Raw genomic sequence first — 12,030 nt, 5'->3', positions numbered from 1 at the left:
GCTTAGGTCCTTCGGGTCACTAGAAAGGAGACATAAGAGGAAAGCTCTCTGTGCTCTCTTGGGCACAGGCGCATTTGAACACAGCTTTGTCATCTCCCACAGTGTAAGCATGAGTTATGTGCATTGTCACTTGGTGTTTACATCTCAGATCTGCTTCTCCTGGAGTCATATAGCTGTGTGAGAATCTGAATGTCCATGGGGAGAGGCAGACAGGGCTGGGAGGGGAAGTGAGCTTCAGGCTCTTGTGTCTGCTAAGCAAAGTTCGTAGACTGGGAAAGACAGGAGCAGTTAGAAAGAGATCAATTTTCTTTTGTTTTGCTCCCAAGTTGCATGGTGTACGGGCTGGATCTGTGAGTTCAGACTTGGTGTAGGGCTGGCAGCACTGCTCAGTCCCCTTTCTCCTGCCCAGTGCTTAGCGACTCTGAGACTCTCCCTGCATCTGATTAATGAGTGAGTCAGCAGCTTGTGCAGTCATTTCTCCTCATAACGTTTCAGCTTCGCTGTGGCACTGTTGTGTTTGTGTATGCCAGCCTCATCCCGGAGTCTTTGACACTAAGCTCTTAAAGCCCTAATGTACTTGCATACTATGATATGGAGAACCAGGAAAGTAAGTTTAATTAAAATCTTTCCCCACTGCTGGTGACATACAGGGAGAAACAAAAGGAAGACACTTCTTTTTGAACACTGAAGAATAATGTGGCATCCTCACAAAAACAGACAAGGAAACTGAAGACACCGGTGGTGTATAGTATATCTAAAAGGGGGATTAATCTTCTAAAGTTTAGGTGTTAGACATCTGAAATAAAGGAGAACCTGTGCCTTGATGGATGAATTCATGTTTTGGTTTCCTTTAGCCATTGAGTTGACATCTGTGAAAGATATGTTGGTAAAAGTAAGTAAAAAAACCACCCAAACCCTTTTAAATTCAATATCAACTTTATTCCAGGAGGAGAAGGTTCATTAGTTGTTTGACCAACTTTGCTAGTGAAAATAAATAACCCATTGCATACAAATATTACTGCAATCAGCATCCTGTTAATGCCTTAGATAGAGAATTCTAGTGCAAATTTTTGAGTAGCTTCTGCTGAATGCGCAACTTTTGAATGTCTTTCGCTTCTCTCTGTTTTATACACGAATAGAAGTACACTAATCCCAATTAAAAAGCAACATTCACCAGATGCAACAAACCAGTAGTATCTGGGAGACCCATAGATTTCCCTATGCTCAGAAAGAGAATAGCAGGGTTTCTCAACTGGTAACTGTAATTGTATCCTAGCTTTTCAGGGAAAAATACATCAAATATAATTTTGTGAATTGAATCTCTTTGCTTGGGGAAATAAAAACTGTTTGAAGAATGGAAGTGAAACATTTCTGATTTAGTGACATCTTGAAAATGAACTTTGCAACCCTGTGAACTCCTTTTATTACTTCATGAGTACTGTAAGATGTCAAATGTTTATCAGCGTGTTTTGAAATCTGGTGTAGAACCCGCATATTGTAAGATATTCCTTCCTTTTAGCTGCCCCAGTGAAAGCTCTGCTTCCTCTCTTCTTGCCAAAGGGCAGAGCAACTTGCAATTCTATAGAGCGCTGCATTATTTTTTATAGACTGGTGACATGATGCTCAGGAGGCAGTTAAGGAAAGATCCCTTTTCTTAAAGAATACATCCTTCCTCACCCTTACCTGACAAGTAGTGGAGCTTCATCTGGTCAAACAAATAGTTCACATACAATGGGAATCGAGTTACCCATTTTATCTTACATCTTTTTGATAGCTCTTCTGCTATCCTCCCTATATGTTCTATCTCTCCTCTCTTTCACTGTATTTAGCTGCCTCTTGAACTTGCCTCCCTGTTGCAAACATGCAGACATCAAAGGAGGAAGTGAAGGGGTAACCATTACACATATGGTCTGTTTTTGCTTGAAAACAGTATAATAACTGGTTTCCTGGGAGCAGAAGCCATACAAGAAACAATAATTTACCATGATGGGATTACTTCTTGCAGGTTGAATGAAGCATTTATTATGGTCTGTGACAAGTTTTTTAGCCTATCATTGTGTCTCATGAAAATTACAAATTGTTTTTTAATTGAGATTGAAACAAAGCCTCTTTTTTCTGACCCTTTTTTGGCTTGGTAAAACACACACAAAAAAAATCATTTTTCCACAAATTGTTTGTGGTCACATTAGCTCGCACACACAGACAGCAAGGTCATTGAGAGAGCCCCCAACAAGTGAAGGCTGCAGCCCTGATCCACAATTGCTTGTTCTGGTCACCCGGTAGCATTTCCTGGCCTCTCCCTCACAGGCAGTCAGCTACAGCTGGAATTGCCTGAAAACAGGCAGTTACTTCTGAAAACAACTTCCGAAATCCTTGTAGCTGGAGGAGATGGGTGTTTGGGTGTTTTCATATAGAATAACTGACTTTTACTAATCTGACTTGTTGCCTGTGACTTAGATTTGGACATAATGAGCACAGTGGCATGAACAAAAGTCCTCTTTATACCGTCCAGAGGTGAGGATTTCATTCAGCCATACAATATTAATGAACAGAATGCACTTGTTATTAAGAAGGTGATAAGAAGAGAAAAAGCCAGTCAGTGCACACGTTTTGAACACACTAGCATTATACTAATTACATTTAGAGACATTACAGTCTGTGTTATTCATTTTGCAGTGCCTTAAAGTGAAATTTGTTAAAAATTTTGTTGTTAGATAATGTAAGAGATGTTATAAATAGAATGTAAGAGGGAGTGAACTGGCAGTATTTGTAAAATATCTGAACCAATAGCAGCAAATGAGTTTAAACAAACGAAACGTTTTGCAAAAATTATTTCATAGAATCTTAGTTTGGCATGGTTATTCAGAGGATTAACGATTACTAAATAAAATGAAAAAAAAATGTTTTAAGGAATCTGTGACAAAACAGAGAAATGTAGAATTGATTGCATTTTCTCTCCTATATGTCCAAAGATAAAACCATAATTAGATAGTTAAGCATCCAAATAAAAGTGATGTAATTTTCCTAAGACGTCAAATATCTTAAAATTCCACTAAAATCACAGTAAGCTAAGTCTGTTCATTACCTTTCATATGTCATTTAGTTGCCAAAATAATCTTTAGCTCTAGGAACCTAGATTTGAAATGACTGATCAGTTCAACATGTTGGCCTTCTGACCTTCTCCTTGCAAGATCTTATGATACAAATTTGTTGTGGTCAAAGTTTGTCAGGTCTTCTCTAACATGAGACACTGCAAGATATGTGACTTCCATTGTTTTCTAAGGACATGCTATGTCACTAGCACATCTCTACACAAACTCCTACAGAGCCAGATGGATGTGTTTGCTCAGAGTTATTGGGAGTTCTTTTGTTTTGTTGTTTTTTTTTTAATTCAGTCCAGTTGGAAGGGACCTACAACGATCATCTCGTCCAACTGCCTGACCACTTCAGGGCTGACCAAAAGTTAAAGCATGTTATTAAGGGCATTGTCCAAATGCCTCTTAAACACTGACAGGCTTGGGGCATCGACCACCTCTCTAGGAAGCCAGTGTTTGACCACCCTGTGGTTAAGGCAGTGTATGTTGGGACTGAAGAAGAGAACAAGAAAACTGCCTCCACGATTTCTCCAATGCATATGGACATTTGCTGCAAGCCTGGGTACTGCTCTACCAGTTCATGGTGTAAGCCCTGCTCTGCCACCTGGAATTTTGTGGGGGAGCCCTCTTTACTCTTTGTCATGCCTTTGTGCCAAGTTGTTACACACGCAGACCGAGTATGGGAGATTTCTTTTATCTCATCTTCCCAGTGAAATTTAGCCCCGATTGTGCTTCCAGAATAATTTTTTTGCTTAAATGAGTACTCATATTGAATGTAACCCATCACCATGTTGTAACTTGCAACAAAGCTAAAATCCCATGGCCTACTCACAAAGCATGTCAGTCCCGGGAAGGACTGCTACAAATAAAGAAGGTAGTATATACAATTTCTAAGACCTTCAGACCTCTGTCAGAACCACCAGAAATAATGATAGTTCTCATAATAGTTGCTAACTGGATCAAGACAACAAAATCTCTTTTTATGTGACCTTGGATATTCAGCAAATGACAGTTAGTAACGAACCATAAAACTATCATCTGCCTATTCCAGATGAAACATTATCATTTATAACAATTTTATTCAACAGATTTTGGCTTTTTATTCTAGCCAAGAGTCATTTGTGAACAGACTGTGTGTGTTTGTTCAAAATTTACCAACTGGCTAGGTATTGATCATCTTCCCCAACCAAAATGTTTTTACGTTTCTTTCCATCCCGAATTCCTTCCTGCCCTAGCCTTTCTGAGGACCGCAAATGAGTAATCCTTTGTAGTTAATTTCTTATTGAATATTAACATAGACTTTTCCTATCTTTACTTTATACATGAAAGTTAACTCATTTCTAGCCATAATTCTGATAATATAGTTTTTCTTAATTTCAGTTTGCCAAGTGGGATTTACACAGGTACCCGCTCTGCTCTCGGAAACACTGTTAGCCTCACACCGACTTCACAGCAAAGGCACTAGACTAAATTCATGGTTTCTTTACATTCAGGTCCTTCTAAGTACCTAGCTGAAGCTAATATTAGATTTGAGGCACATTACGGTAGAAGGAAAGACTCAGAGTGAGTTTCATGAAATTTTGGTCTGTCCTGTCTTCCATCCCTCTCCACTTAGATATTAGTTTTAGCAGTGTTGGGAGCATTTTTCAGTTGTGTGCAGCCAGAGTGTGGTGCGTGGGGTTTTTTTTGTTTGGTGTTTTGTTTCAGTAGTATATGTGTGTATATACCCTCCTCCTTTTTCAGCTTTAAGATTGGCTGACAGAAACAAAGACTAAAACCAAAACTGTAATAAGAAAAAATGGCCCAAACTGTTGAGGAACTGTTAAAATGAAATTATTAAAGGAAGATTTGCATTGCATCCAATACAAAAATAAGTAAGTATGAAATTTAGGACACCTGAATTCTTCAAGGTCATTCAAAAAAGTAACGACCTAATTTGAGTGACTTCAATTAATCCAGCACTCACATGGCTTACAATTTTTCTTTGCTTAGTGAAAGCTAAGGTCCCTAAAATAAAAAAAAAAAAAAAGCAAGCTAACAAAATACTTCTCTATTTTTAATGTTAATAAACCCTAGTGTTCAAATTAGTCTTTGTAGATCAATGGTATTTTTTCCAAAGGATGAGAGAGGGAGGAAAAATAAAAGTTTCAAAGTCCAGAGTTCTGCTTTGCCCTTTGTTACATTTCAAAGACCCACTGAGGAAAAATACAACTTTACAGAGAAGCCCAATAACAAACATAACATAATTCTTGCATTTATTGAAAAGCTGTCCTGTGAAAACTTAACATTGATTGCCTCTGTTTTGTCTCTGGTTGAACATAATTACATGATTTAATTTGTTTTAAAAACCCCACACATTTCTTACTGATTGTCATAAGTGAATTTTTACAAGCTCAAATGCATCAATATATCCATAACTTATAATGATGAAAATGAAATAAAATGGATTTTGACTGCAGGAAGTTAAGTTTAGGTAAAGCATGATTTCTCACACTGGATTTACTAGAAAATATCTTATTTACACATAGGGATGTTTATCTTACTGATCTGTAGAAAATTCATTACCATATGATACTTCACATGTTGCTTTCCACTACAGTACAATTATTTCTATAGGTAATGTTAAAGCAGTCACCTCTTCAGCGTGGGACTATATGCTTGGAGCCTCAACGTAAGCTAGATGTTCATTCCTAATTAGTCAAAAGCAAATCCTCCCACCATCAAATATTTATTCTCTTTGGAGGTATGCATATTATATTGAAATATGAGAAACCAAATGCAGGCTTTGCTGAGTTAACACATACTTGAGGGAAATGGCCTCTTTTCAAAACGTTGGCAAGTTCTGTTAGTTTTCTACCTCCAGCAGCCACATGAATGCTTGCCTCAGGAAATGCATATGGATGTTATCATTATCTCCTGCAAGTGTCACTGATGTTTATGTTCCTTTTTTTTTAACTAATTGAGAAATTAATGAGGTATCTGAGATAAAATCTCAGGTAGAAAACAGTGATAGTTAGTGATAGATAGTGAGTGGGTTTTTCTCCTCTCTTTCACTTAGGGATGGAGAACGCATTCATTTTCTATCTACAAGACAGCAGGATCAGCGATAAATTCACACTGTGTTAATCCTAAGAGACTAATCAGCAGATAAAACACACCTAGAGATAGCATATACAGACCACACATTAACGTATTCAGGCAACAGATGATCGACCATGCCGTATGTACTGTATGCAGTACATAAGTGAGGATACATGTAGTGGCATACTCATTGCTTCCCTGGGTAAATATTCTGTCAGCTTACACATAAGGTTCCTATTCTTTCTGTGTTTCTGAACATGGGTCTGAATGACGTCGGTTTCAGGTGATTTAATGGGAGCTATGAACCTTCTCCTGCAAAGAAAGTGGCAGATATGTTGCCTCTGGGAAACGTTTCTCCAGCTGCTCCTTGCTTGTTGGTGCCCATGGTGAATGTATGGCAGTGAGAGGAGCACATGAACTCATTCAGTCAGATTATGCTATTTTCACAGGGCTTTTTTAATTCACCATCACAACTGTTTGTTACGTTCAGCTCATCTGGAAAACAGTTACTGAAGCAAGACTTTCTTGCCCAGTTGCAACGAATGTCCTGTGCGAGGAAGACCCAGAGAAAGAAACCTACACATACCTGCCTTTGGGGTCTCTGCTATCCTAATGAATCCCCAGTTGACATTTCTGAGTTGTAGGGCAAACGAGATGAGAAGACCTACCAAATCAGAGCCTTTTCCAAGGATAAGTGGAAGGATGGTCTTCATGATTTGATTTGAAAGCCATATCTTATCTACATCAGGGGAAGGAACTATTTTTTAACTTGAAAGTTTCAGTGAACTTGTAGATTTTCCGCTTTTCTTCATATTAAAATGACAACTATCTTCTCCAACCTGGATTTGAGAAGTGTCAGTTAACACCTAGTCTCTCACACATCCTACTTCCCTAGCGTAGACAAGGTGTTACTTAGACAAAGTTACAGAGATTGGATTGCAAATGCCTGTTAAACACCGAGTAACGTGGGAGGTCTACAGATAAAAGCATCTTGCAGTTCGGAGCATATTGCGATAAAATGACTCAGGGAGAAGGAAACAGAACAGGGAGGTTTCTTACTTCCAGCTCCCTCAGGACCCCTGCAGCACAGGTCTGCGGTGACCTGGGGTCGCACTGACAGCATTCAGCAGCTTGTGACGGGAAGCAGGGGAACGGCCCAGGACCCAGCGGGGTCTGATGTGAAATGCAACCACAAATGGTACCCTCTGGCAGTGCCTGCACATCAGCAGATCAGAGCTAAAACCTACATGTGGGGAAAACTTTCGCTGCCACGTTGTTTCTGCTCAAGGGACAGAGACTTCAATGTCTGCTCATACAGGATCTTCTAAGCTGCAGTTACATAAAAAGTCCTTTAGTGTTATGAACTTCGTTTGACTTTCTGTAGCAATCCCAAATTGGTATATCTACTACTACTTTTAGCTAAAATGATTATTTTTGATAACTTGAGAAATGATGCTGATTTAGGTTGTTTCTTTATTAACACTGAAAGGGACGTTGTTATCTTGGCCCTCAAAAACATGAAATTTCAGAAAAGAAGTCTTCAAGTGTGACAAAAACTCAATTTACAAGCAAATTGCTTTTAAAAATTGTTCTAGCTGAAATGTATCGTTATGATGCTGGGCTGTTTAACCCTTCTTAGCATAAATAACATTGGAGGATGACAAGCAAAAATTCCAAAAAGAACAAATTAAAGCTGACAATTTGATTAAACTGGTGCTTTCTCATGAGGCATTTCACTTTCAATGAATTAAAGATTTCTGAAAAAAAAAAAAAAGTGGTTTGTTTTTTTTTTATTTAGTTAAAATCACTGGGTGGCACCTCATTTCTGCTTCTAAAGCTTTAAAACAGAAATAAGAAAACTCTCTCTCTCACTGTTTTTTCATATGTTCATGTTATTTCATCTTTGTTTATAACAACACTTTTTTCTTACTATTTTAGGCAATGAAAGCCTAGAAGAAAACTATGTGCAGGACAGTAAAATGGGATTTGTCATCAATGCTATATATGCTATGGCTCATGGCCTCCAAAATATGCATCATTCCCTTTGCCCTGGACATGTTGGGCTATGTGATGCTATGAAGCCAATTGATGGCAGCAAGCTCTTGGAGTTCCTCCTCAAATCCTCATTCATCGGTGTTTCTGGAGAAGAAGTTTGGTTTGATGAAAAGGGAGATGCCCCTGGAAGGTAAAGAAATGTTTCATCTCAGCTAATTAAACCAGATGTTGGGAAGGGGGAATGTTACTGGGTTTGGTGATGGTGGTGGAGATTTGTTTTGCTGAAGCATACAGCGTGCATACTGTGAGACATAAATGGAGTTACCTGGATTAGTCTTACCAATAGCCAGGAATAACACTGGTAACACATGATATATTGATAGCTACAGCTCAAATTGAGTCAGGAACTACAGTACAGCCTGTAACATTTCTCGTGTTTCAGGAGAGGACAAACCTTGTATCTCACAGACTTTTGGTGTCTGAGCTACCACTGGGGCTCAGCACCAGGATTTTAATAGGGATAAAGCCTAATACAAGTGCTTGGAAATTAACGAAGCATTTGCTTGCTAAGGTTTTGAAGGTAGGGCTGTAAAGCATATCCTTTTCCAACTGGACCTCTGCTGCTCCAAGTGCCCCCGGGGCGTAGGACTGTACCCTTGCCAGAGACTATTTAGTTCTGCTTGGTGAACTCCTGTGTGGTCTCCTTAACTTGTTTCACTCCAAATAAGCTCGGCCGTCCCAGAGTTTAAAGATAGGTCCGAGTAGAGCAGGACAAATAATTTTTTTTTGCCAGAACGTACTGTGTTTCACTCATTTGGGGTCTGGTAAATTCCAGCTGTGGTAGCTGCTATTGTCTACCCCTCCATAGCAGACACAGTATGTACCCGAGCAAGGAGTGAGACAGCAACTTTGTGGACTTGGACGTCACCTTTTTTTCTCTTACGGGAGCCAGCTGACAGAAGTCTTTTCCTCTTCATTTAGTTCTGTGGGCTCTGTCCAACTATTTTACATGAGAGACCTCCCAGATGGCTTTATTTTTGAGGTTTTGTTTTGTTTTGTTTTTGTTTTATAAATAAGTTTAATTCAGCTGCTGAAGTACACAATCCATTATTAACTGAAACCTACTCAGGGGTTACTTCATTGAAGTTAGTTTTCCTACTGAGTTATTAAAGTGTTATAAAAGACTCTCTCACTCCATCTTTAGGCTTATTGCATAAATGCACCTGAGTGCCAACACTGCACAAAGAGAGTGCTCTGGGATAAACAAGAGTTTGCAGTCTGACATATGCTTCCAAAGAGTATTTGTAAGATGCAGTGGCCTTAAAGCAACCCTTATTTCTATTACTAGCCTTTATCAGCAAAACTGACCAACTTTTTTACCATTTGCTATTTGCATTGCTTGTTATATTTAAACAGTATATACATTTAGACAGCTTGTTACATTGAAATAGTAAGAAAAAGCTGGTCAGTTTTGTCTTCTCATTGAGCTCTGTATACTTTAGATTTTTTTAATCAGAGATATAGACGAGCTAGGTTAGACTTTGAAAGTAGAGGCAAGCAATTCCCTTACAGTCAAACACATACTTATTGACACATGCATAAATCAAATCTTTGTACATATCATTTAGATAATACAGAGAAATTACTGCTTAGTGTACCTTTAAGTTTATTGCACGCTATTTATCTCCGTAAAAGCATTACTCCAGCTTTGCATATGCTGCATTGTCTGCCTGTTAGTTATTTGGTTTGATGTTTAGGTGTAATTTTCCAATTTTAGCCCAAATCTTATTTATTGTCTTGTCACCTGAGAGCATTTCCACAACTCTCATCAGTACCAAGCATAGAATTAGAATGAACAGTTCCTGAATTCAAAATATAGGAGGGTTTATATCAGGATATTTCTCTGAGTAGGTCAGGGTGATAGAATTTATGTCATCCATCATTTTGGTCTATAGCACGGTTCATTTCTCTTTTCCCTGGCCTATTTAGAATTTAGGTAGGTTTTTTTGTTGTTGTTCCTCATTTATATTTTCACAGCTGGAGTTAGCAAGTTTGGGCAAGAAAGTTCAATTAATCTTTTTGTTATTCATGCTGTAATCCTTGTATCAGTCTGTGGCATTTATGACATGGGCAATATCATATCAGAGAATGGTGATGTGTATATAAAATGTGATCTGTACAGTCTGTCAGATCTTTGTATGCCAGCAGTAGTTTATGCCCGTGCAGAATTGTATTTAGCTCCGGATTAGCCCTAGTGTTTCCACAGCTCCACATGGAAAAGCTCTTTGTGGATGAGTGAACTTACCATACCATTGCATCAATACCCAAAAGAGCTTTTGTACCTCAGCAAAATGTAAAAAGTTTTTTGATATTATGTTACCATATCATGTGGACAAATCAACTTCACAAGATGGAATAAATCAATATTCCTTCCTAGAAGGCAGCAACCTTCCTCATACCTCATTTTCAAAATCTGAGAGGTTCTTTGAGCAATTGACTCTCACAAGTTCCTAGTTGCAATCATCATGGGTAGAGCAGGTAGAGATGCCTATAGTTATGCTTGCCTGACATTCACATAATTTCCTGTTTTGAACCCCTCACAGCTTTGTCAAACCTTAACCATTTGTTTAGATATAACTCTCTTTCTATCTCAGGCTCAATTCATAATTTCAAGCTTTTAGCAAAATGAGATTAGAAAACATGAAGCACTTTTTCAAAGGTTTATTTCTTCTGTGCAGCATCTTTTCTTTGAAGAGATTTTATGCAGAAATGTGAAGCAGACTTTTATCAGAAGGCACAAATGCAGCCACTTAACTGACTGCACTGCCTCCGGGAAAAATGACGTGGATGTAGCTCTGGAAAATCAACAGTTTTATGTGCTCGCTATACTGTCATTAAGAACATGCTGGTAAAACTGCTGAACTTTTTACTTTCATTGAGTACCTACCATTTCCTTTCTCAATAGTAATCATATCACTCAAATTCCCAGAAACGGCTGGAGAAGATGTGAGGGATGCAGTAGTCAACACCACATCCTTCTCTGGGCCTGTGCAAGGGGCAGGGACAGATCCATTTCAAGCTCTTCTCTATTCTAGGGTAACTGCCTACTTTTCGCTTTTTGGCAGGTATGAAAAAAATTACCTCTCTAGGACAAAGAATTTGCGTAGGCCTCTGGCCATAAAATGTTATGTGACAGCTGTCAAGAGAACTTTCAGCCCCTACACTGGACCTCTGATTTGTGGAGAAATGCTGAGGTTCACAAGCTAACAGAAATGTTGTTGTTTGTTTTCCCCTAACTAGAGATGGACATAGACCCACGTTACTCTAGTTCAAAATTTCCAGTAGCTGTTCTGGCCTCAGATATGGCAACGCTATCAACTCCAATGCTCTGAGTAAATTATCAGATGCGTACTGCAAATACTTCAAACTTATATAGTATATAAAGGAATGTGTCTCAAAACATGCGTGGTTGTTTTGGAGTTTGGCTCCATGGGTGGTTGTTTTGGCCAGTTACATCCCAGCATTGTTCACCATTGCTGTTTTCCATTCTGCCTTCCAGGATAGGAAACCTTACTGCCAGTCTGGTATTATGGAGAAAGGTAACTTCAGCCATCTCAGACTAACCAGAGTAAAAGTGTGCCTGTAAGCAGCTGGTTCACGCTCTGGCTCACCTCACAAGTAAATTGTTCATATGACACCACCTATTTGGTCACATCATTTCCCAATATACTGGAGACGTCGTCCTTATATTAAAAGAAAGATTCATTTTCTTATGTGCAGAATGTTTTCATGGCTTCTGTAAATGCTGACATATCTGTGTGAAATCCAGCTGCCTCCATGGTCCTCACTCTCTTAGAGC

General features: G+C 38.8%; 1 protein-coding gene across 2 annotated transcripts in view; it reads left to right on the top strand.

The window, feature by feature from the left end:
- The window catches only part of GRM1 (glutamate metabotropic receptor 1), a 182,817-nt gene that overhangs the window by 130,464 nt on the left and 40,323 nt on the right, over window positions 1-12,030 (top strand). For both annotated transcript variants that reach the window (XM_075146214.1, XM_075146215.1), the window contains exon 4: window positions 8,115-8,361. In XM_075146214.1, the coding sequence (XP_075002315.1) occupies window positions 8,115-8,361 (247 nt within the window). The remainder of the gene's footprint in view (window positions 1-8,114; window positions 8,362-12,030) is intronic.

Source organism: Calonectris borealis, chromosome 3 (assembly GCF_964195595.1).
Source record: "Calonectris borealis chromosome 3, bCalBor7.hap1.2, whole genome shotgun sequence".
Taxonomy (NCBI): domain Eukaryota; kingdom Metazoa; phylum Chordata; class Aves; order Procellariiformes; family Procellariidae; genus Calonectris; species Calonectris borealis.
This window is presented reverse-complemented; position numbering and strand designations above follow the sequence as displayed.